The following is a 27,173-nucleotide window of genomic DNA, read 5'->3' on the forward strand; positions in this document are numbered from 1 at the left end:
AAATTCAAATATATCATCTTAGTAGAGTCCATTCATAGGGGAAAAAAGAGATAATAAGATAAGCAATACCAAATTGTGTATAACTCTCCCAAAAATTCATCAGGCTCTTAGCAGTCTAACTTCCTAGAAGTCAGAAAAATTCTGAAAGTCAGAAAATTACCTGGGTTATTTTACCAGGAATGTTGATCACTGCCAGAAAAAGTAAAAGCTCATCCTATGTAATAAAAGGCTAATATGCAAATAGACCAAATGGGGAACAACTGAACAACCGGTTGCTATAATGTGTGCTAACTACCGGGGGGCGAGGGCAGAACATGATGGGTGTTGGCAGCAGGTGGCAAAGCATGGAACATGGTGGGTGTTGGCCACAGCAGGATGGTGGAGCAGGTGAGTGGGGGCGCCAGACCAAGGTGGTCACTGTCATCAGGGCGAGGCTCTGTTGGTTACTGAAAATTCTTTGCTCTTAATGTGCGGCTGTCCCACCGTGGTCCAACCCATCACTCACACCTGCTGCTGGTGCCAGCCCCACTCGCACCTTCTGCTGGCGCTAGTCCCAATTACTCCACAGAGCTCGTGGGAGCGGGGCTGCCTGCAGCAGGGGCCCAGGGACCATGGTGGGATGGGCAGGGCAGGGGTGTGGAGGATGGGCTGGACCAACTCCTATGCCCACCACAGCCTTGAGGCCCGCAGTTCCTTTCAAGGTGCACGAATCCATGCACTGGGCCCCTAGTATTATATAATACATTTTGTCCCAGATCACGTATGAAATAATTTCCTTTTTACCACTAGTCATGTTAGAATCAGACAAAATTTCCAAAGGTCATTATCTACCAAATTAAGTACAGATCTTTTGGCTTGCAATTAAAATTACAATTTGGTATGATCTCAAACTATTAGCCTTATTGCCATTTTACTGCATTGTTATTACAGTGTAAACTTTTTTTTTCTCATTTCCTAATTACAACTATAAGTTTTTCTGTAGTTTCTCATGCTCTATTACTTCTGTAATATATTTCTCTCCTAAATTATCTTCTTATGTTTGTTTGTATCATAGCCATTCTACAAGGCCCAAGATTTTCCATGTTACCTTTGCTATAAGAATTTCCCCTAATCTCTTTTTTTTTTAAAATATATTTTATTGATTTTGTACAGAAAGGAAGGGAGAGAGATAGAGAGTTAGAAACATCGATGAGAGAGAGTCATCAATCAGCTGCCTCTTGCACACCCCCTACTGGGGATATGCCCGCAACCAAGGTACATGCCCTTGAACGGAATTGAACCTGGGACCCTTCAGTCCCCAAGCCGATGCTCTATTCATTGAGCCAAACCAGTCTGGGCTCCCCTAATCTCTTTTAATGGATATGACCTCACTATTATTTTAGTATATCTAGAGCATTATGCATTTTCTGCCCTGTTTTCTATAGGTAATGGGAAACACAGGTAAATATTGTATATAACAGATGAGTTATTAACATTTCACTATAATACATGAAAAAGCTACATTTGTGGCCACTATGTACCTGTTGCATCACCAGATTGTTAACCTTTTAAAGGTAGTCTTTAAATGGATAAAAGATAAAGCTTGGTCATTTGAATTATTTTGGGAACCATTTTTTACTAGGTGAGCAATCTAGGCATAAGTACTTAATTTCAGTTTTGCATTCTTGAAATAGTGCTAATTGCATCTAGAGATAAGTAGTTATCTATTAAAATAATTTATTTCCATGATAGAGAAAAAAGCAATACACCAAAGGTCTGACCATCTCTGGGAATCTAGAGGACAATGGATACTTATGCATAGTAATGAGGTCTTTAAGGAGAGAGGAACACCTAAATCTAAGACTATTAAGGATAAAAACAACAAAAATGCTTATGTGTAGATTCTCTTTACTCTTCCATGCGGACTGTTGATGACTCGGAGAATTCCAGAGGTAGAAAAATAAAATATCTGAGAGGCTTTTTCCGCCTCAAATGAAAGGTTTTTCAGAGCATTTTTGCTGACCCATAGAATTGGTGTTAGGTTTGGGTATTTCAAGTTTTATCCTAATTAATCCTCTTAACTTCAGAGCTTTGCCCATCACTAATACACTAAATGTACTGTGTGTGCACTGTGGAGGGCAGGCCGAGCATTGCAGTGGCAGAACTTTAGAGAGCAAGAACAGATCAGGTTTGAAGAGTGAACTTTTCCATAGGGAGAGACCCCAATCAAATGCTCTGCAACTCTCTCCATAATTCCTTTAACCAATAGTGAAGTCAGTACATGCATTATTTCAAAACTGATTTATTATGAGTTCTAGTGTACAGTCAGGCAACTGGTGAGGTACTGCCCCATTCCATGAAAACTTAGAAGAGATTACTGAATCCCAAGAACTTAAGCCAGAAAAACATGTTCAGTAATAGTGTGTTGAGTGAATAACTATTACGTACCAGAAGCATACATGGGAGGCTAAATCTGCAGGCTTAGTTTTTGACCTAGTGATTGACTAATCGTGGAAGGTATATGGGAAGAGGAATGAGTTAATTCAGTGAGAGAAGCTGATGATGACACCACACAATTAGAAGACACATACACACGATTTATGCAAATGTATCCTCTGAGCACCTTATCTTTGTAGAATATATAACATGGAGACAAATAATAGTATATGGAGCACAAAAATAGAACATTCAGCCTGAGATGTGGGTGTGGAAAAGGGGAAAGCCATAAAAGACTCCCTGAGCAGTTGTTCTCTGTGTTGACTTTTAAAGGAGAAGGGGAAATGACTGTAATGGAGAAGGGCATATCTCAGGAAAGAATGAGAAAATGGAGAGAAGTGTACTTAAGATGACACGTTGGGGAAGTTATACGCTGTTTTGAATGGTTGTGCAATAAAAGGACAGATGTGGAATTACTGGAGATGGAGCTGAAAGGGAGTAATAAGTAAAATGGAGACAACAAATGCCATGATGGACAGTATCTGCCAAACGGTTTCACCAGGCAGGGAAGTGGTGAACATGGATAGAACAATTACCGTGGCTGTATTGACATGGATAGATTTGAGGACTATACATGACAGATGAGTTAGAGAGGCTCTTATCTCAGACAATAGGTGGTATGGTGAGGAATGCCGGTACTGCAGCAACGATAATGGGATTTTCAAAATAATTAGGACTTCAGAATTATATGGTATAAAAAAAGGGAACCAATTTGATGAAAGAGAGGGGTAGAGATAGAGTTGTTGGCAATAATGACTCACAGCCAACTTGCTTAGATGCTTATGTAGATGGTAATTACATTTACTAAGATGGAGAATTTATGAACGATGGCACATCTGGTAAAAGAGGTGATGACTTCCATTTTTTTTAATATACTGAGTTGAAAGGTGTTTATAGTTTATGCAATATAGACACATTGAAGGCCATGTGTGTGAAGCTAGGGAAAGAAATGAGAAATAAATGTAATTTGGGAGTTGTATTTGTATAGGCAGTAAATGGGAGGTATAAGAAATGAAGGGAATACCTAATTCAAATACTTTATTTTAGCAATAGAATAGCTAGCAATCAGCATTTCAGCTATTCCAAAGAACCTTTGTAATCTGGGTTAAAATATAGAAAATACTGTTATACAGCACAGGATCAAGACAAAAACATTCACATAGTAGTGGAATCAAATAGGTATCATTAGAGAACTCAAAGATTTTTTTTTAATGAAAGCATGGACAAGTACATATCCTCTGTTGTTGAAAGGGCAAAGGATCTGGTGTATGATCTCAGTTCCAAAATCACTAGTATTTTATGCCTTCAGTTTTAATTTTGTTTATTTCTGAAGATTCTTTTAGTTTTTGAAATGTAGTCATCCTACATGATGTTCTTGTTCTTGAGTTTTTCAAAGCACAAATAAAAAATATATTTTCTTGCCCTGGCTGGATGGCTCAGTTGATTGGAACATTGTCCCATACACCAAGGATTGCAGGTTTGATTCCTGGTCAGGGCACATACCTGTTGGGGTGTATACTGGAAGTAACCAGTCAATGTTTCTTACATCACTGTTGTTCTCTCTCTCTTTCTCTCCCTTCCTCTCTATCTCTATACAGAATTGCTTTTTGTGCCTTAATGCTAGAATTGTTTATATAATTATGCCTCTATTACCCAACTTGCATTATGTGGCTCCTGATACATTGGCCTTGTTTTAAAAGTTTATTAAATTCTCGGTTCTCTTTTAAGCTGCTTTAAACATTTTTGGAAGTAGGAGAGTTATAAAAATGAATCACTGCTTTCATCCACTTGTGTATCCATGCATCTATCCATTTTTTAAAAAATTTTTCTCTGATTTTAGTGAGAGATGGAGATAGAGAAACACTGATACATTGACTCTCATAAGCATCCCTACTGGGGACAAACCTACAATCAAGGTATGTTCCCTGACAGGGGAATTGAACCTGTGACCTTTTGGTGTACCAGACGATGCTCCAACCAACTGAGCCACACAAGCCATAACACAACCATCTTTTCTTTCAACTACTCATACATCTTACATCTGCCCATACATTTTTTTTAACGTCATCTGCTTGTAACCAAACATAGCCAGAGAAAGTGAACACAGTAAATATGTGGTTGTAATAGACCCATGAATTATTTTTCAAAAGAACTTTAGGTCTCCTTTTTTTTCTGGCTTTTTCATAATTCTTGCTTACATTGATACACATTTCTGGATTTCTGTAACAATTTTTAAAAAATAAATTTTAGCATAGTTAATAAATCTTGATTTGCTTTAGTAAACTTGCTTAAAATCGTGTTGGTAAACCAGTGTTTGTGAATCCAGATTTACAAGGGGAAAAAATCAGGGGTTAAGTATTTATAAAGCCACTTTAGTTGTTTTAAATAGTGAGTTTCCTACTGCATTTGAAATATGAGTTTTCTTCATTCTTTCAACATTATTGCAATATTAATGAAAGTAGTAATTCAGTATAATAGACTCTCACTGTTTCTGTTCAACTTTCTAAAAAAAAATACTTGTTGAATGAATTAAATGTTTATATATTTAAACTATATTAACGTGGGCTCTCTGGAGTTTAAGATATTGATTGTAATAGTAGGAGATTTCAGGATAAATGATTGTCAAATATAAGAAAAAATGAATTTGTTCTTTAAAAATCTTGTACACCTTGTACATAGGAAGCTCTCACAAATCATTGTATTCAGCTATTATTGAGAAGTAAAATTACTCTTTCAATGAGATTGATTCTATACTCTTACACTGTAATATTATAACACACTGAAAATAATTATATTATTTTAATATAGTAAAAATAACAAGTTGGAACTGAAATTCCAGACATTGTTAATGTAAGTTATAGCTAGTGTAATTTTAGCATATGTGGAATCTCATAACCCTCATGGATTAAAACGATTAATATGAAAAATACATCTATAATTTTTCAAAGCACAAATAAAAATATATTTTCTTGCCCTGGCTGGATGGTTCAGTTGATTGGAACATTGTCCATACACCAAAGATTGCAGGTTTGATTCCTGGTCAGGGCACGTACCTGTTGGGGTGTGCACTGGCGGCAATCAATCAATGTTTCTCACATCACTGCTGTTCTCTCTCTTTCGTTCTCTTCCTCTATCTCTAAAAAATCAATAAAAAGACATATCCCCAGGTGAAGTTTGAAAAAAAATCTATCTTATTTTTTTCTTGTTTGAATAGCCGCCTATATTCACACCGATGTGGATATATGTTGACTAATAAACTGAGAATAGTATTAGTAGGTAGAATGGGATATAGCTTAGGACATTAGGACATTTTATTCCCAAAAATTCTAGTTTAGCACTTCTTAGTTGGGATTCAGGAATCTGTATTTTAACAATTGCACCAGGTGATTCTCATCATGAGAGAAGTTTGGGAAACACTGTTTTAGAGGATTCACACACATGGCTGTTGGCCCAAGGTCTTACATCCTTTCCAGCTATTGCCTAGCAGCCTAAGTTCCTTGTCATTTGGGCCTCTTTATAGAGCTGTTCACAACAGAACAACTAAAATTCCCAAAGCAAGCAATACCTGAGAGAGAATGACCAAGATCGAATCCTAAGAAATACCATACTATCACTTGCACTGTATTTTACTAGACACACAGATCTGTGTGGGAAAGGAGTACCCAAAGACATGAATACCAGGAGGCTGGGGTCATTGTGGGCCATGTTCAGGATTGGCTATTACATCTGGTAAAAATTTAAATTGATGGATTTTTGATAAGTTTAGTAATGTAGAAATTTGCATTGACCATTAACATACTGGATAATTTGTATTGAGAAATACAACAAAACTATTACATTTTTTAAAAATAAGCAATTTGTTAACTCCATTGAAACACAGTGATACAAAGGGTAGCAAAGGTCATCATAGAATATCTCTTAGTTCATGTCCAATTTTAAATGCTCGCATAGGCATAATTGAACCAATTACTGTGACAAAAACACATTTGAAAATAATGTGAGGAAAAATAAAAAAAGGGTGACATCCTTAGCTAATATGTAGTCATAGACTATTTTCTAAAACCTTTAAATCCGTGAATATTATTTATTAATATTAACATTATTTATAGACATCAAGATTTTAAATTTTAGCTCTGTGGAAAGAGCTAACTCTTTATCACTGATAATACCCAAAGCTGGAGAGTCAGGCTAGTTAGGTGATCCAGTTTCATATGTAGAAAAATGATCTCAGCCACAGGAGGGGAAAATTACCAGTATTATGAAGTCATGGCAAAGTTTTATCTTTTTGGTATCTTATTTTTTAGTTATTTTTTGGAGATATTTCAAAGGCTTGAAAGGTAGCTGTAGAGTTGAATAGTATGGTTGGAAGTATTGCTTCTTAATAACTATGTAATGTTTCATAAAGTACTCATTCACTCAGATCCTTGATTTTTCCATTTGATAAATGGCAAAATTCTCACCAGTCATTGCATTTTATGATATATAATCTGTTAGGATCAAACACATTTTTCATGCATAATATTGGCTTTCTAAATATTAAAAAAATATGAACCATAGTAATAAAAATTTTTTCAATGACTTTTTAAAAGAAGGGTATAAGGCATTTGTTGGCATCATGCATATGCTTAATTTCACTTTCTTCCCACTTACTCAGCATAATGTAAAGCAATGGTGACAGCCTATATTAATTTCCAAAGCCAAATTCCTCTATCAAATTCCTCTAGGATTAAGAAGGGATAAAATATACTGTTTTAATATGCATTATATTCATGATAGAAAACATAATTTGGTGACATCATTGGAGATGATGACCAATAAGGAGTCTGAATTCTCTTTTGAACTATAAAAAAAGAATAACTATGTACCCTCACCTACTTTCAAATGCATGTAATAAATATAGCAAGGATCACCCTAACTGGTTTGGCTCAGTGGATAGAGTGTGGGCCCTTGGACTGAAGGGTCCTGGATTCCATTCCAGTCAAGGGAACACACCTTGGTAGTAGGCCAACCCAGGTTCTGAGACCATAAATATGTTGACTGTCCTGGCCCTTCCCTGGTCACACATGTGTGGAAGGCAACTAATCAATGTGTGTCTCTCATATCAATGTTTCTCTCTTTGTCTCTCCCCCTCCCTTCCACTCTCTTATATAATCAATAAGAAAATAGCCTCAAATGAGAATTAACAATAAATAAATAAGTAATAAATAAATACATAAATAACAGACAGACAGCGAGGATTAAGAAGGGATAAAATATTATTGGATCACTACCAGAGAAGGCTCAAGGCCTGGGTGAAATTGGCTCTATAGGTTTGTTAACCTCATTGCCAGACAATTAATATTTATTCTTCCAGGTACACTGAAATCTAGGAGGCTGGGGTCATTGTGGGCCATAAGAATTTTACTTATCAAAAGGTAACAGTGCAGCTTTGGGATTCCAGTTACCAGCCAACCAATTATTAGCTGTGTGACCTCAGTTTTCTCAACTGCAAGATCAGGATAGTAATATTTCCTGCCTCACAGGGCTGTGGTATAGATTAAATGAGTCAATTCATATAAAATGTGTAGCATAGTGCCAAGATGGGTGAACAAAGAATATTAGCTATTCTCTGTATTCTGAATGAAGTACATAGAGAACATATAGACCTATAGAGTTGAGAACTGTCTTTGAATTTTGCAGTATAAGATAGACAAGATAATTTAAACTCAAAGCTGACAATGTATTGACCAAAAGGCTACCTTTGTTTAATAAATCTATGCACCAAAGTTCAGAAGAGTTTACCCTACCTGGCCTTTCAATTGATTAGAGTGCATTTGTTTAAGGTATTCCTCTTTTGATCAATAATTGTATAACATGGTGATACATTATGTGTGAACCCTAATTTCTTGAAATTTAGGTAGATTGCAGTTTCAAGACAGGTTTGTCAGCTTGTTATTCCTTCTAAATTACCATTAACTGGCCACTTAATTATATTCACTTTGTATTTTCTTGAAATAATTAAAAAGATTCACTCACAATTTCATCCAAGCAACCATATGTCCATAGTATGAGCAAAGCACATGCACAGCTGATGTTTAAGCTAATGAAAAGAGAAATGCATTCCATATCAGCTTTGAATAGTTCATTTATGCTATTAAAGTGAAAAAGTAGTAGTTTCCAGCTGTACTTCAGAAATTGAACACTTGCTTCTGAAAGATTTTATTTTAATTGGAGCTAATAGTAGTTTATTATTAAAAAGCCCCAAGAGGAATTTAAATGAGGTCATGTTGCAATACTGAAAAGGCTATTTTCCTTAAAATACCCTAAATCTTTCTCACATTATCTCACATAACGGTGAAACTAGACATTTACATGATCTTGCATTTATCTTTCTTCCCCTCCTCCCCTAAGATCTACATAAGAAGATGATGGAAAAATTTCATTATCGTAGAGATATAGTAACAGGTTGAAGATGTTATATAGTTAAATGTTGTATGGCACACTTGTTTAGCAGGTGAGAAAAACTCTTTAGTGGGAAAGATAATGAATGACGTTTTGTTAACAATAGGACATCCCAGGTTTTGAGACCATAAATATGTTGAATGTTCTTATAAGCCCACATAAATATATTTTTGGAGATTCCCAAGTGTGAACAAAACCTAAAACAAATTGAAATGTATACCAAACATGATGCATTGTACCTACATTTTTGTGGCTTTTATATATTATATCAGAGGCCCAGTGCATAAAATTTATGCAGTCAGGAGGGTCCCTCACCTGGCCTGTACACCCTCGCAGTCCTCAAGCCCTTGAGGGATGTCCAATTGCCACGGGCCTATGCTGGCAGTTGAACATCCTTAGAGCTGCCACAGAGGCAGGAGAGGCTCCTGTAACCACCACTGCACTCACCAGCCATGAGCCCAGCTTCTGGCTGAGTGGTGCACCCCTGTGGGAACACACTGAGCACCAGCGGGCAGCTCCTGTGTTAAGTGTCTGACCCCTGGTGCATGCCATAGCAACTGGTCATTCCATCATTTGGTGGATTTTCAAGGTAGCCTTTTATTATATCCTCTTATCAAATAAAAGGGTAATAATGCAAATTGATCATCACTCTGACACACAAGATGGATGCCCCCATGGGGTCAAAGATGGCCACCCCCATTTGGACACAAGATGGCCACCACAACATGGCCTACAAGGGAGGGCAGTTGGGGGCAATCAGGCCTGCAGAGGAGGGAAGTTAGGGGTCACCAGGTTGGCAGATTAGGGCAGCAGGGGGTGACCAGGCCTGCATGGGAGGACAGTTGAGGGAGACCCAGGCCTGCAGGGGAGTGAAGTTGGGAGGGACAAGGCCTGCAGAAGAGGGCTGTTGGGGGTGACCAGGCTGGCAAGGGAGGGAAGTTAGGGGTGACTGGGCCAGCAGGGGCGGGCATTTGGGGGCAACCAGGCCTGCAGGGAAGGACGGTTAGGGGCAACCAGTCTGGCAGGGGAAGGTAGTTAGGGGTGACCAGGCCAGCAGGGAAGGGCAGTTAGGGGCAATCAGTCCAGCAGGGGAGCAGGTAGGTGTTTAACTAGCAGGGGAGTGGTTAGGGGTAATCAGGCTGACAGGCAGAAACAGGGGAAATCAGGCAGGCAGGATTGTGAGTGGTTGGGAGCCAGCAGTCCTGGATTGTGATTATCTCTCATCATTGATGTTTCCATCTCTCTCTGCTTCTCCCTTCCTTTCTGAAATAATAATAATAATAATAATAATAATAATAATAATATATAGAAAATAGTAGAAGAAAATTAGGGTTGTTTCCCCCCCCCTCCCCCAGTTTTTACCTAAACTTGTTTAGGTAAAAAAAAAAAAAAAAAAAAAAAATGGAGTGTTATGGAAAATTCATATAGAATTTTGCAATGGACAGTTGGATATGCAATCCTGAAATTCAGAAAAAATGATCAAGATTAAAGATTTAGTTTGGGAATCACATCCATATGATTAGGAATTATGGTATAAGTGAGCTTCATCCTTGGCTTTGTTATCCCGTCCACTGGAAGTAAGACATTGTTTGATGGAATCTCACTATCGAGTAGCATTATCTAGTAGAATTTTCTGTGATGATAGAAATGTTTCATGTCTCCACTCTCAAAACAGTAGTCAATGGCTTCAGATGTCTAGTGAACACTTAAAATCTGGTATGATTAAGGCACTGAATTTTACATTTTATTTAACTTTAAGAAATTTAATTTTTAATTACCGCATGTGGCCAGGTGCCACTTTTTATTGGACAATGAGCCTAGAGAATGGACAGAGAGAAGAGCACAATGGATAAATCTGGTGGGTATAGTGGCTAAGAAGTAGGGTATAGATGATACATTTTAGTAGGTGAAAAAAATAAGGGGCACTAAATAATTGGAGTTTCTATGTATATCACCAACATTTCCAGATAAAGGATTTCTATCGTCCAGATTTGGAATCATTGCTTTCATCTGCTTTTCCCCTCCATCTTCACATGGCACAGATTATCTAAACATAATATAATACATTATAGTGCTTTAATGTAGACTCTCCATTCTAGCAGTCTGAGTTCAATTTCTGTTATGTTATATTGTATATCAGCAAAATGACCCTGGGCAGGATTATTGAGTTTTGTGTCTTTGTCATTCAACTATTAACCACGGATTAATACTTGGGTTGTTTTTTAAGAATCAATCACAGTGGACAATTAGAAAAGTTACTTAAGTATGGTATAGTTAATGAATGTTCTAAATGAAGATAATTTTTAAATCTTAATGAAAAAGACAATCTGGATTGGCCTTATGGTAGATGCATCCCTACACTCATTCAATGTTATGTTATTTTAGCTAGAAATATAATGCATATAAGATCAGTGATTTTTTTATTTGTTGATAGGGAAAAAAATCTTACCAAAGAAAGTTTACAGTATTTATATTTTTCCCATCATACATAATTAGTATATATAATGAAGTTTTCTTCTATTGTAGTTAGCAGCTCAAATTATTTCTTTAAATATCTTCATGTTTACAATTTCTGCTGTTATTTCTATAAATTCTTTTTGGAATTTCTTGGGGCTCATATTGGATAGGATGAGAAATGATAACATGATCCCAGGCTTGGCTAAAACCAAAAATGATGCAAAGGAAAAAAAGATAATCTTTAAAAATATTTCCATAAAATTGTCTCTTTTTGTCATTGATTCTTTTAACTTTTTGGAAATCTCAAAATGTTTTGTCTCTCTACATTAAAAAAATACTTACAATTATATCAATCAAATATTTATTTAAAAATATGAGTCTCCATTTCTTATAAAGTTTAGAAATCAGAAAATATAAATATGACAATATTATCTTATCAATTACAGCAATTCCCGAGTTTGTAACACAAGTGAATGTCGCTTTGGAAGCACTAAATAAGAATTCCCTGGATGTGTTTGATGATAATCAATTTGTGGACATCTCAAAGAAGATCTATGATACAATTCATGATATCAGATGTTCAGTCATGATGATTCGGGTAAGTTTGCTTTACCATTGAATTATCGCAACATTCGTTACCAGCTGGAATGCCTGGAATGCTTACAAGAAATGCTTTATTTCTATGCCAAAATGTCAATGCTGAAATCCATTAAAAATTGAGAAATTCATATGCATCCCCAAAGTCAGATCTACTGTCACAGGCAATACTTTTACTTGTATATTTGGTTATAACTTATGCAAATGAGCACATTTAACTGCCCTGTGTGCGGAAATGATGGGATTCCTTGTATGCAGAATTTGTTGAACTGTCACGTAGCATGATCAGGAGCCAAAGAAAAATACATATAGTCATTTGCTTTCTTGTCTTGAGCAGAAAGGAAAGGACCTTTCTGACAACTGTAGTGACATTGGTAGGAAAATGTGTTCACAAGAAGTTATTTCTATGGCCAATCCATTCATACTAGATCAGAGAATATGTCTTCTGTAATAAGTCTCACTTGAAGCTTGGATTTGTCTTTTTGGGGAAATATGTGCCATCCTCCCAAGGGTATGTTTGCTTCCCAAGGATGAGCCATTTGTTGTGGGCACACTGCATATACAGAGACCAGGACTATTTGGTTTGACTTAAATGTGAACGTGGATTATTTTCTACATGCTATTTAAAAAACAGTGACATTTTTTGGAAAATGTACAGAAAATGATAAAGAGATACTTTATCTTAGGATAGGTTTATCTGGAAGCAGACACTGAGGTAAGGATTTGTGTTCATTAGTCTATTTAGGTACAAGTGAGATGGGGAAAGTGAGGGAAAAGCAGTAAGGGGTATTCATGAGTCACTGTGAGCAACTGGGGCTTGATACTGCAGGGAAACTTAGATGGTAGGGGGAGTTACTACAGACAATGCCTCAGAATTATCTCAAACATTCAATTTATCCACCTACTTACTTATTGCTGAAAGGTTACCTCTCTTCAGAGGTGTAAACAGAGCCTCTCACCTCAGTGAATCAAGCCCTTGTGGCCAAAATATACAACCTTCCTGCAGAATGGCAGGTGCTTAGAGGGTTCAGCAAGACCCGCAGGTGAAATTAAGTATGAATTCAGTTTGAAAACTTCTGGGTTTGACTGTTTTTGAGATTATAAAATGGAACCAGAGATGCCCCAGAAATATGGGAGGAGCATCACTCATATCCTATGGGCCTAAATGTCATAGTTAGGTTGTGCTGAGCAGTCTATAAGAATGGAATCATTTGGAGACCTTGTAAGAAGAGAAGTAAACAACAGTCAAGGAACTTGGCAGGCTGTTGGAAGAAATTATAGAGAAAAACTAGAGGTGTCAAGATATAAGATCAGCCTAGCTAGTTGTTCAGTGGTTAGAGCATCCACCCTTAGACTGAAAGGTTTCGGGTTCTATTCCAATCAAGGGCACTTAACCTGGATTGCAGACTCGATCTGCAGCCCAGGTTAAGGTGTGTGTGGGAGGCAACCAATTGATGTGTCTCTCTCCCTCCCTTACAAAAAATCAATGGAGAAAATAGCCTCGGGTGAGGATTAACAAACAAACAAAATATAGATATATAAAATCTAACTCTTCAGAGCTTGAGAAAACTTGAAAGCAAGCTAATTATACATATAAAAGAGAAACCTCAGGGTATTCTGTGTATATATGTGAGTAGCCTGGAAGTACTTGTTCATATGTGATTGAGAGCCATGTCCCTGTACCAGTGCTATGTCTGAACTGGAAAGTACTTTTACCAAATTCATTCTACTACCAAAGGATTTTACTTTACCTGTGTGCACTAGTGGACTAACAGTAACCCAAAGTTGGAAGGATAGTTAGAACTAGGATAGGTAGAAACACTGAGAGCATGAAGATGCATGAACTTTAGCAGGTAGTCTTAGCACAGTGTAACCCCTACATTTCTAGTGTCCGGGATAGAGATGTGAGAAGATAAACCAGTGAAGTAGCATAGGTGAAGCAGTGTTGGGAAGGCACTTTTTTCCTGGGAAAGGGGTAAAAAAAACTGTCTTATAATGTCTCCCATTTGGAGGTTGCATTATTTTAAAATGTCCTTATTATCAAAATGCCTCACTCATAGCACATCACATCATTTTGTCATTATTTTTATATACCCCTCATCTTGAACATTCCTCTGCAGGACAGCAAAACAATTTATTGTAATTATTAATAGTCCTAGAGGGCAATAATTTTTTTCATAGTCATCTCTTTTTTAAAATACTTCAATTTCTTTTAGCTCTTTCTCATAGAAATAATTTAGTATGTTGTGTTCTTTGCTAGTCCTTACTTAACTTTTCAACAAACTTCTCAAATGAAACTATCAAAAAGTATATTCTAATTAGGGTCTGTCCAGAATTAAAATAGAAATCTTGTCCTTTATGTTATTGCTATTAATAGAGTCAACTGCTGTTATCCTATTTTTCCCCCTCTTAAAAATCATGATTATTGGATAGACAATGACTTTTAAAATGTTTATTTTTTTACCCTGTTTTGGCCTGTATATTTCTTCTCCATTTTGATTTGATGTGTTTGCTCTTGGTCCTAAATTTTGATCCAGTGTGTGTGTGTAAAAGGTGCTTAACCAGAAATACAGGAAATTTAAAAAGAACAAATTAATTTGATTTTGAGAGTAACATGGGTGTCTAGCAATGAAATACCCTCAACAAGAGGGGAAAGTCAGCAAAAATTCATCTTGCAACAGATAACCATATATAATGTAGACTTGAGTATTTTGTTTGTGAATTTCCACTTGTGATTCATCAAAAGCACCTGGAAAATAGAGACACTTTGGAAAAGCAAATGTGCAAGATGTTCAGGATCACGGCTAAGTTTAGGTTTTCTGTTAATTTTCTACCTTCATATTTCAAGGAATAGGAACATATTTTAAAAATAAAAATAAATTTGAAAAACCTTTTGCATCTAATTCTACTGTACCTATAGAAACATATTTGTGGCTTTTACTGTAATTATATATAATTTTCTTAATTTATATAATGTGCACTGTCATGATTTCTCCGAACTCCTTTCATTCGCCTCCATAACTTCTTTTCTACTTGACTGCAGAAAATCCTTTCTTTTTATATGTCTTCTGGACCCAGCTGCTTGTTTGTCTCTCTGAAATTTCACATTCAAACTACTGGAGGAAAAGGCCCTGATTGTGCCAGTCATAAACTAGTGTAGAATTAGTGTACATATTGTACAGTTAGAATTCTGTGGAATTAAGTGCAGAAATGAAGAAATAGTAAAAAAGAATATTGTGTAAAATCAAAAGACGTGCATTCAAGTCTGTTTTATGTTGCCATAGCTATTGTTATTTTACACGGTGTTGCTAGTTTTTTCACTTAAGGGGAAATGAACATATACTATTAAATTACTATTTTCAGCCATCATTGTGCTTACAAATGAAGGATAAAATATTCTTCCCTCAGATAAAGCACAAAATGAGAATGTCCATGCTCCAATACAATGGAATCTAAATTAAGGTGGTCATGTGGGTGTACACATTTGTCAAAACCCATCAAACGAACACCTAAAGTTGCATGCACATTATGTTGATGTTTATTTTTTTAAAAAAAATAATGTTTTTCTATCAGCCAACGTCTTAAAAAACAGTTTGTTAACTAGGTAAAGTCCTACCAAAATGCACTTATTAGGACTAATTAGAAAAGTGTGCATGGACTACTGAAAATGCTGACATATAGAATCTGAAAAAACTAACATCTTTCTATAATACTTTACAACTGGCTGCTTGCCAAATATTTCTAAGGTATGGTTTCCTTTTTTTGTTGATTTGTATTTCTCATTTTTGTTAATCATTCTGTATTATCTTAGATCAGACCTACTTATGAGCTGTGAGCCAAGTACGGTCCACCATCTGTTTTGTATGGCCTATAGGTGAAGAATAGTTTTAATATATATTTTAAAAATATATTTTATTGATTTTTTTACAGAGAAGAAAGGAGAAGAATAGAGAGTTAGAAACATCGATGAGAGACATCAATCAGCTGCCTCCTGCACACCTCCTACTGGGGATGTACCCACAACCACAGCACATGCCCTTGACCGGAATAGAACCTGGGATCTTTAAGTCCACAGGCCGACACTCTATCCACTGAGCCAAACCAGTCTTGGCAGTTTGAATATTTTTAAATTGTTGAAAAAATTGAAAGAATAATATTTTTGGCAAATTATATGAAATTCTAATTTTAGGAATTCAATCACACTCATGTCTATCTGGCTTTCTGTGCTAAGTGGTCAGGCAAGGTGGAGTAAAGGCCAAGACACTGCGTGGCTCACAAAGCCTAAGACATTTACTGTCTGCCTTAACTGACACTTGTCTTAAATATTCTGTTTCATCTCTTTACCAGAGTCTTGATTGGCTTTTCCAAGGATTCAGTCACCCCTTGATTAGTTTTTTTCCTTTTAAATTCAATTGTCCAAATTATTTGAATATTAAAATTGTCTTTTCTTCCAAGTTCCTTGCTTAGTCTCCCTAGTCCCAGTCTGGTGTTCCAGGCTCCTTTTTCCATCCTCCTGTTTGCCCTGAGAGCTTCTATTCTCCTATGCGCTCTAATTTTTAAATCCTTTTTTTATGTGTCAAACTAACTGTGCTGCTTTCTTTACAAATATTATGTATACCCTTCTCCTCTGCAAATAGAGTCCTTTAGTTACTCACTCTTCTCCAAAAGCGGTAAGGAACTTTTTATGTTCCCCTTGGTATTTTTGCATCATTCAATCAGCAGGTAAAATTAAATTTTAGGCTACCCTTTGATTAGCATACCTTTTAAAATTCCATTTTTGAGGTTTATGTGATGTTGAAATTCATTAACTTTATTCAACCGTTTTACTTGTTCCTTTCTTTAAGGTATAGTAGTAACAATTTGTCAAAGATTATTGGATTATACTTGAGTTTTCATAAAATAAGTTTTTGCTAGGTGAGTTTAACATACAGTGAAGTAAGTATATGCCTTGGTTTCCTTAGGAGAAATCTGCATTATACCCCCCTTTACTGTCAAAAGTATCCAATTTGGATGATAAATTATGTTCATTCTAGTTGCTGGGCTTGAATATACTGCTTGAGGCCAGAGCTGCACCCCACCCACTGGGTGACATTCTGCAGTGCCCAGACACTAATGATACCAGTTCCTTATCAAGCCAGTTTTTCCAACCACAGGGAACCCCTGCTCTCGGTGGGCCTAACTTATCAAATGGTAGCTTTCTCTCTGCTTGCTTTGCAGACCTTTTGTTGACTGTGGAGAATCCATTCAGGCACCCTTTCAAATTTATTTCACATACACAGGCTTTACTCCTTTTCACTTAAGCAGATTTCCTGCATTCATCTTAGTCACTCTACTCTTCATGCTCACAGGACTCTTGCCAGGGTATCCCGGATAAAACACTCTGTTCCTTTTGGAAGTGACGGGGACTCCTTTATAATGTCAGAACCAGTTACCAGCGGGGCTTTTTAAAGGGAACTTAATAAAACACCCATAGCAATGCAACCTTAGCTTTCTATGCAAATTGAAATCAAAGGTTAGTGAAGAAGTCTGTAGCGAGGCTCCTGCTGTTTTCTCTGAAGCCAGGGTTGCCTGTAAGGAAAAGCTGACTGTCAGCTGTCACTGGTCAGCAAGTGCTGACATTTTGTGCTCTCGGCGCACTTCATAGCCTTCCCGCTGTGCACAGGACTTGGAGAGACTTTGGACTAAGGGAACAGAGGTGACTAGAGTAAGAAAGAGTGTTCATCGAGAAGCATGTTGGCTTAGCAACAAAGCACTAGTCAGTGATCTCCGCTGCTCCTGTTGGGAGAAAAATGCTCAGCTTGGAGTCATTCTGGGAAGTGCTCTTTCACCAAAGGGTCAAAGCCACTGAACTGGCAGGAGAGTAAATGGTCAAAAAGGCTTTGATGCAGCCTGTGCTCAGAGACCTCTACACAAGCGCTGCTCAGAGCCTTTGCCTCGAAAAGTAGCTGAGTATAGGAAACCAAGCATCTCTCTTTGAAAATGCCTTCAAGGGAAATTGTGAATAGGAGGGTATTATGAATAGGAGGATTGTGAATAGGAGGATATTATGGCAAAGATGTCCAGTTGTGGAATCTAAAGAGATTTTTGTGTTGTTGCTTGTTTCTGATAAGTTCATTATTAAATGATTATTATCAATTATTATAAATAAACTCGCATTAGTAATTGAATACATTAGTAAATTTGTAGTAGATATTAAATCTAGTAAGTTTTTATTACTTCATATTTTATTTTTATCTTTAAAAAAGTCTTATGGTGTGCTGATCACTTACCTCAAATAAGTTGTTTGGCTGTTTGCCTACATTTCAAAAGTAACTTTTGGAAAGTTAAGGATATTCTAGAGAAAAGAGTCTGAAAAATACAATTTATGAAGTGACGACTCTTAGAAGAGACTTTGGTGTAACTGATAGGAGAAATATGGGGATTTTTTTATTTGCAGCACTTGTAAAGTAAATGATGGTGTTTCAAAGGGAGAAATATTCTGGAGTATGATAGCAAAAGTTCCATAAGTGAAATGTTGCAGTTGAGTTCACACACTGATTGGAGGAGACCCAGGGTTTTCAGGCACCTGGTTCAGGACATTTTCCTTGACTTAGGAGGAGGAAACAGCCCAATGTTCTTACAAAGCTGTGGCCCTTCTATTTCACTGACTTCTTTTTTATTTATTTTTTTAATCTGCCAGTTATAAACATATAAATCCCCCAAATCACTTCTTGGGCAATTTGTTGAAGAACATTTAGCATACAACTCTTTCCCTTGCTCCTTCCTCTCCAGACACACAACCCTCCTGCTGTTCCTCCAATTCCCCAGACTTGCCTGCACCTTGGCATCTTTCCACTTAGATATGCTTCTCCAAGAATTTGCACAGTAGACTTCTTTAGTCAGATCTATCATCCCCTTACATAACATTCTGCATAGATCCCAAATAGAATCATATAAAAAATAGCACCTCCCACTTAGTAGCCCTTTATCTTGTCACAGGAGTTTGTTGTATAGTGTTTATCATGACAAATTATCTACTTTTTAAAAAATACATATTTTATTGATTTTTTTTTTTTACAGAGAAGGGAGAGGGATAGAGAGTCAGAAACATCAATGAGAGAAACATCGATCAGCTGCCTCCTGCACACCCTCCACTGGGGATGTGCCTACAACCAAGGTACATGCCCTTGACCAGAATCGAACCAGGTACCCTTCAGTCCACAGCCTGATGCTCTATCCACTAAACCAAACCAGTCAGGGCTGTAGTGTTGTTTTTTTTTTGTTTATTTGTTTGTTTGTGTGTGTGTTTTTTTATATATTGTCAGTTTCCCCATATGAGAATATAGGCTACATGAAAGAAAGGGTTTTTTAAACCTTTAAGGTAAAAGCAGATGTTGAACTTCTTACAGTTAAGTAAAATGATTGATTTGGTTGCCAAATATGACATTTGTTTGAAGCATAATCGCTGGACCTCACAGAATTAAGGGCAAGGAAAATGTTACTCCTTATATTTTATATTACAAAAGTGATAGACAATAGGAAACTAACTGAATAAATACTTCACAAAGAATTAAAATTTACTTGATATTTGGTTTAAGATGGGTTTGAAAGTAATAAAGATTTCTACTAAGTATTGTACTTTGGGTCACTAAAGTGATCATAAATGCACGTGCAGATCTGTGTTGATACTGTTTGTCCCAGTATAAGCTTCTGGGACAAACAATGTTAGCTATAGGTAGCTATCTTAAACAGTCCTGCATTTTATCTGTGCAGGTGACAAGATCCCTCTTTAAAGGTGATGACTATTGTAGAACAGTTCTGATAAAGCTTCTTAATTAAATGCATTAGCTCTTGGATTATGGAGGAAAAGAAGATCCTTGAGGATGGAGTATGTGGAACTCGCTGAAGTACATTTTATGTACCTCATCCCCCATTATCAGTCCCTTGGTGGCATAAGCCCTGAAAAAAATCACAATTATCCACAAATTTAATGATTAAAATGTGTTTTATACTATCTTATATTGTAGTGTTTGGAACAGAAATCAGAAATTTAATTAAAGTAATAAAATATAGAAAGATACTATAACAAAAATTATTTCTAACCCTTAAAAGATGGCAGTAAAATACATTTTAACCAGTCTATAGTACTCTGTTTACTAAAACATGTATATTATAAAAAGCCAGTAACTGTAATGCTGTAATGCCATAATGATCAAGTGACCGGTCACCAGGAGATGCATTGATGGGTCTCATAGCATAGCGGGTCTGGTTCTCATGTGATTTTGCGCACTGGCTTCTAGTATACAAATAAAAACAGGGATTTTGCACATACTTTATTATTACTAAAATTAGTGGCTTAGGAACACATTCATAGCACCTGTTTACCACAAATTTATTCAACAATACATTTATAGGTGGCTAACCTCTTCCAATAGATTTTGCTAATTTTACTCTTGGAAGACAGGTTTGTCTCCATTTTCAAGGAATTCCCTCCTTTTTGCATTTATAAAATAGAGAAAACATACCTGCATAGTATTATGGTTGATCTGAGTTTCAGTGGGATAACACATGCAGAGCATTAAGCAAACTTTCTAGCACATTGCAAGTGCTCAATGGCTTTGTATTAGTAATATTGATAGAAATGCAGTCATACAAATACAATAAATTTGTTAGGTGTATTAGAGTAACAGATGCTTGCTGCTGTAACACAAACCCCCAAATCCCAGTAGTGCAATGGTAATTAATTACTTATGCTAGTCAGTTTTCATGCCTAGGTCTCTACCTGGTGGGTAATGATGAGTCAGGGATTCAGAGATCTCCAGTATTTTGATACTACCATCTTTATATTCTGGCCTCCACTGTCAATACAGAAAAGGAAGAGATGGTAAAAGGAACAGGACGTTTGATAACTAGACCTCAATGTGGCATACTTCCCTCTGTATCCCATTGGCTAGCAGTCAAATAGGACCCGAATTAACTGCAAAAGAGCTGATAAATGTCTCTTCCTCTAGTCCAAGCTTGTTGAACACCTAACCATTCCTGTCACACTCTCTGTTCCAATTATTATTGCTGTACAACAAATTATCTTAATTTTACTGGCATAAAACAACAACCCATTTCTTATGCTAATAGGTACTAAGGGATTCAGGAAGGGTACAAGTTTGTTAGCTCACATGTCTGACACCTGGACTGAGGCCTGGAAGACTAAGGAAAACTACATTTACTAATAGCCTCTCACATAGCTTGGCTTTCTCACAGCATGATGGCCTCTGGATAGTTGGGCTTTCTGCATGACATTTTAGGAACCTAAGAATAAGTGTGCAGTGAACAGGGCACATCATTATTTACTTTTCTAACCTACTCTCTGAAATCATGCACTGTCATTTTATGCCATATCTATTGGTTACAAACAAGTCAAAAGTCTCCCTAATTCAAGGGGAGGGAACATCTTCAATGGAAGGAGTGTAAAGGTCAGAAGAAGCCTATGGGATGGGGAATAATGTTTTACTCATCTTTGGAAAATATGATGTGCCCACCTTATCATAATAATCTTACTGTCATCATCACCATTATTATTTCTTACTGATTTAGTTTGTAACCATAAGTTAAATAGCTTTCTGCTTATTAAATATATAATAAACCTGTGGAAACGTTCTTAAGCTATTGCATGTAATGATTTGTTTAATAACAAATTTTTGGAATCTGATTAATCAAATCTAGTTAATATTATTTTAAATTGCCACATTTTAACATCTTCTATACATTTATCCATGGTTTATTTAAGATGTTAAGCTATGAACAATCTTTTTGATACCTTTCTCTAAAAAAAAAATAATAATAATATCTAGGAAGTAAAACAATATAATAAAAGTTTCAATAAGTGTGTGTAGAATATGAAATTACCATGGACTGGATAGCACAGCATGAAGGGGGCATCATATTAAGGAATAATTTTCTATCAATTATCCAGTCTCCTCAGTTATCTACTTGAAAAATATTTCAGTACTTTCTGTCTTTCAACACTGTTCTAGGTTTTCAGAACACAGACATTTGAGGCATGATCTTTGTTCTCAAGTAACTTAGGTTCTCACAGAGCAGACACGCAAGCTGATGATAGGAATTTATTGTAACAAGTGCTATAATGGAGGCATATAGAATCATCATTGGAAATATAGATATTTTAATCCTGCCATGGCAAAATCATGCAAAGATGTATCTATTTGTTCACATTGGAGTTGTACTTTGATGAATGAGTAGGAGTTTTGTTTTGTGTTTTCATTAAAAAATAGATATATTTTATTGATTTTTTTACAGAGAGGAAGAGAGAGGGATAGAGTTAGAAACATTGATCAGCTGCCTCTTGTACACCCGCTACTGGGGATGTGCCCTCAACCAGGGTACATGCCCTTTGACCGGAACTGAACCTGGGGCCTTTCAGTCTGCAGGTCAACGCTCTATCCACTGAGCCAACCGGTTTCGGCATGAGTAGGAGTTTTGTAGTTGAAATTATGATTTAGGAAATTTGCAAAGATATAGAATAAAGGCATGTTTGAGAATCTCAATTAGGCCTGGGTGCCTGAATACCATCATATAGTGAGAGAAAACTGAAAAAATCAGTAGAATCTGAATTCTTGAGACTTTTACGCCATATCAAAGAGACATAACCTTGCCAAATGGAACAGAATGGCTAGGCTTGGCACAGGGTATTCAAAATTGATTCAATAGGGCTTGGGTGGGGGCCTAAATGCTCCACCTCACCCATTACAACTGTCCACTTCAAGATGCCCAATATTTAAAAATTGAGATTCTTCTAGCAAGAGAGAAAGGAGAAATTCATGATTGGGTAGACAACAAACAATCCTTTACAACATATTTATTAGGATAGAAATTTCAATCAAATATTAATTTACTGTTTATGCCTCACTAACTGTATTTGAGTGTAATTTTAAAGAATTGCTCTTCGTTAGATTATGAAACCTCTCCAAAGGGACTTCGGAGCTAATTATATAAAGAAAATTATATTAATAACAATAGCGATAATCATAGAAAAGAAATGAGGCTTCTGTTTGGAACCAACCTGCACTTTTGTATTGGCAATGAGCTGAAGCCAAGCATATGCCGGCAGTATTTCTAGCTGCCTGTTTCCAAGGAGATTTAGGAAATCGGACCAACAGTCAGGCATGTTCACCACGGGAGCAGCCAAGGTGAAGGGATTGAAGTGATGTCTCTCCAGCCTGAGGGACTCGTTGAGTCTATTCCAGAGTATAACATGCCGCTGATTACAGAAGATTTGGGTGTTTAATTGACGGAAGAAATCACTAATCAAAATGCAAGTGGGAGATGTAAATGCAAAAAAAAAAAAAATATGGACTTACCGATGAGTGCACAGAGAATCATTTTCTCCGACAGGGGCCTTGCATTATTATTAAAACCGAAGTTTCGCATGTTAGCTTCAAAAGAACACATCAGTCAGAGAAGGTTGAAAGGCAGTGTGATGCTGTGATGAACACTGGACTAGAAATCAGAATACCTTGATCCTAGTTGCGGGAACCAGTGGAGTCCTGGTTCCCTCCTTTAACACTGAGTTACAAAGAGTTCTAATGTATAAGTAGGGGTAATCACACTTTCATGCTTACATCACATATTTTAGGGAGTCCTCCATTCTTTCCTCTCTCTCTCTCTCTCTCTCTCATTCTTTATTGATTGAATTTTATTTATTTTGATGTTTTTATTGAATGCCTACTGTGTGTCAGTAAATCTGTCATGTAGTCATATAAAGATGTATATGATATATAAGATCTCTTTTTCATGCAGTTTATATTTTAGTGGATTGAGAGATAAAATAAAGAAATAGACAAGGTAATTATGAGTAATATAAAAGAAGGAAGTAGGATTATGAGATGGAGAGAAAATTGACATGAGCAATAACATTTAAAACACAATAATCAGGCAAGGCTCTCTGAGAAGATAAAATTTGACTTAATAAGAATTAGGCTGAATCAGCAATTTTAAGACAGAAGAAAGTTGCAGGCAGACAAGAGTAAATGCAAAGATGACAACATTGAGAAAATGATAAAAACATGAAGGGGGCTAAAACTTAGCGAGTGGAGGAGGAAGGATATAATACGATTTTAGAGAGCTAGATGGAGAATAGATTATTTTTCCCTTGTCAGATATGTTAAGCAGCTTGGATTTTGTTGCAAAGCACTGGGAGCTATTGTGATATCTTTAGCAGGTAACATAATCCCATTTTCATTTTAATAAATCTCCTCTTGCTTTGGTTGAATGTTGACTTTCTAAAAGGCCACCAAAAAGTGTTAATCAAGCAACATTAAGTTTATTAGAACTTGGTGCAGGAAAAGAGAATACCACCTTGACAGAGTCAAGTACTTATGTTCCCAGATGCTCTTTACAGCATTTTAAGGTCTGTGCTGAGTGATTTTAATGTGCATCTTTCAAGAGGGAGAACAGGTTGGGATTTGGTGATTTAGTAGATTTAGATGGGTGAACACTGTGAATTGAAGATCTTGAAATGGATCTAGATGAGGTTGTCAGTCTTGATAATTGATTGGTTCGTTTAGCTGGATTAGTTTTCTCTTCAGAAGCAACTATTTCCTGGAGAAGCAGCTAAGTTATTTTTGTTTGATTTGTATTATCAGCACAAGAATAGGCAAGTCTACCCAGTCCCATTATTGTTTATCATGGAAGCAGGGAATTATGTTGTTTGCAGTTCTCACTAGTCCATAGCAAATATGTGCTGGAGGTGGAGGTGGGTAAGAGTAGAAGTGAGAATACCAGATACGATCTTTTGTAATTTTCCAGTAATAGATGAGATTGTCATAGATTAGTGATGCACTGTCCAACACAGTAGTTGCCTGTGGTTATCAAGCACTTGAATTTTGGCTAGTGTGACTTGAGATGTACAATACAAGTGTAAAACCCACAACAAATTTTGAAGACTTTGTAAGAAAAAAAGAATATAAATTCTCATTAATGTATTTGTATAGCTGTACAATCAAACTGATGTAAATATATTTAACTAAAATATCCAAAATATTATAAATGTAATATTATTATTTATTATATCAATATGGCTATTAGCAAAATAAAAATTGCATATGTTGTTTGCCTTATGTTTGTATTAGACAATGCTAGATTAGGAACTTGGCAGAAGCGGTGGACAAATTTAAAATTATTTTGGAAATAAAAGTGACTGGATTTGTTGGGAATATATGTGAAATTGAAAGAAATTGGGGAAGCAAAAATGGCTCTTGGGTTTCTTATTTTAGGCCATTGTATGGATAGGAGTGTGACATAATGGGCTAGGGGTGATAGGGAAAAACCAGCGTGGGGAAATGTTGTTTTCAATGGGCTCATTAGAGGTTAACTTTGCTTATTTTACTGATGTGTCACATGGGTCATTGCATAAATGATTTTGGAACTTAGAGCATAGCTTTGGCTTATAATAAGAATTTGTTTTCCCTTAGTCTAGAATAGACTTACCCTTGGAAATGGTATATCCTATATAATAAAAGGGTAGTATGTAAATTAAACCTAAGGGTGGAACAACTGTCACTATGACTCACCACCAGGGGGCAAGGAGCTCCCTCAGCCACAAGCCAGGCTGAAGGCTGCAAGTGCAGAGGCAGTGGCAGGAGCTTCTTCCGCCTCCTTCGCAGCACTAAAGATGTCCAACTGCAGCTTAGGCCCACTCCCTGGGGCAGGAGGCAGGCCTAAGCTGGCAGGTGGACATCCCCCAAGGAGTCTTGGACTGCTAGAGGGTGCAGTCCAGGCTGAGGGAACCCTCCCCCGCCTCGAATGCACAAAATTTGAGCATAGGGCCTCTAGTTAGAAAAGAAAAAATTATACAAGAACAAACACATTTAGAATTCATGTGAGGAGGAGGAGGAAATAGCAAAGGAGACTGACAAGAGTTAAGAAAAGATGGTATATATATCAAGAGTGCTGTCTCAGAAGCTATGGCAAGAGTTTTTTTGTTTTGTTTTGTTTTGTTTTGTTTTGTTTTGTTTTGTTAAACTTCCCCCTAGAATATTTTTTCCCATTGATTTTTAGAGAGTGGAAGGGAGGGGAGAGACAGAGAAGAGAGCAACATCAATGTGAGAGAGACAGATTGACTGGTGGCCTCTTGCACATGTGGGGATCAAGCCTGCAACTGAAGTATAATACATACCCTTCACCAGAATCAAACTATCGACCCTTCAGTCATGGGCCGAGGCTCTAACCACTGATCAAACTGGCTAGGGCAAGATATTTTTCTACTGTGAGAATGTTACTTAGAGGGCTGATGAGATGGGAAGACGTGTTTATTGTATTTGATGATATAGGTGGCCAAATAGGCAATGAATGTTTAGATTGGTCAGAGCTTCCTGGAACAGATGACTAAGGCAACAGCAAAAGGAGCTAAGTATCCAACTACAAACTGAGAACACTGCCAGCCTGTACATTTCCACAGAGCTGAGATGGACGGGGCAAGTGAATAGATTGTTTGAAATGTGTAGTTCTCCTAAAGGAAAGGCCCAAGAGTTCTTTTCCTTTGGAGTGTTATGGAGCACTCTAGGTTGTTCTTGCACTATAACAGAGGAACAATAAGAACAAAATAAACCTGACACCCTGACAATAACTGAGCACACATCCTGAAAGTGAACTCTGTGCTGTATGTAGGCATCAAGTCATCCAGTAGTAAATACTATACTGTATATAGGCTTTTGATAAGAATGTTGGTTATTAATGACTCCTAATGTGTCTTAATTCTAGTCCATTTTCTTTGCTATTCTGGTAATAGTTTTTGCTGTTGCACCAAAATATCTTTGCATGGAAAGCCTCTTCTTTCTTGTGTCTTTATGAATATCTGAAGAATCATTAGTCTTTTTGCTCTCTCTGAAAGAATTATCTCTAAATGAAATGAAGTCTTTATTGATTTCTTTGGAAAGATTTGCTTTGCTCCAATATGTTCTGCAAACTCTTGCCGCCCTATTCCTTTCTGTTAACTCCAGTGTTGGCTTTTGCCTAGTTTTCAGGACTTTCTCTAATGTAAAGATTTAGTACTACCTGTGTTTCCTTTCCCAATTATATTTTAATTGCCATAATTAGTTTTCTTACCATAGGTACAATGAGAACAGGAGTCAAAAATCACTTTTTGAAGAGCCAAAATCAGATTCGCCCACTGGCTATACCAAAGCATTTCCTGTGTAATACTAATGAAC

At 36.7% G+C, this 27,173-nt stretch overlaps 1 protein-coding gene across 5 annotated transcripts in view; it reads left to right on the forward strand.

Annotated features, from left to right (window-relative positions):
* CTNNA3 (catenin alpha 3) overlaps positions 1–27,173 on the forward strand; it is a 1,202,853-nt gene that overhangs the window by 963,063 nt on the left and 212,617 nt on the right. For all 5 annotated transcript variants that reach the window (XR_014796805.1, XM_084904252.1, XM_084904255.1 and 2 more), the window contains one exon: positions 11,820–11,971. Coding sequence is in view for 4 of the 5 variants with exons in the window: in XM_084904252.1 (XP_084760378.1) it covers positions 11,820–11,971 (152 nt within the window). In the remaining variant the exon portion in view is untranslated. The remainder of the gene's footprint in view (positions 1–11,819; positions 11,972–27,173) is intronic.

The sequence above is a fragment of the Pipistrellus hanaki genome (assembly GCF_964339955.1).
Source record: "Pipistrellus hanaki genome assembly, chromosome: 14".
In the NCBI taxonomy this organism is placed as follows: Eukaryota; Metazoa; Chordata; class Mammalia; order Chiroptera; family Vespertilionidae; genus Pipistrellus; species Pipistrellus hanaki.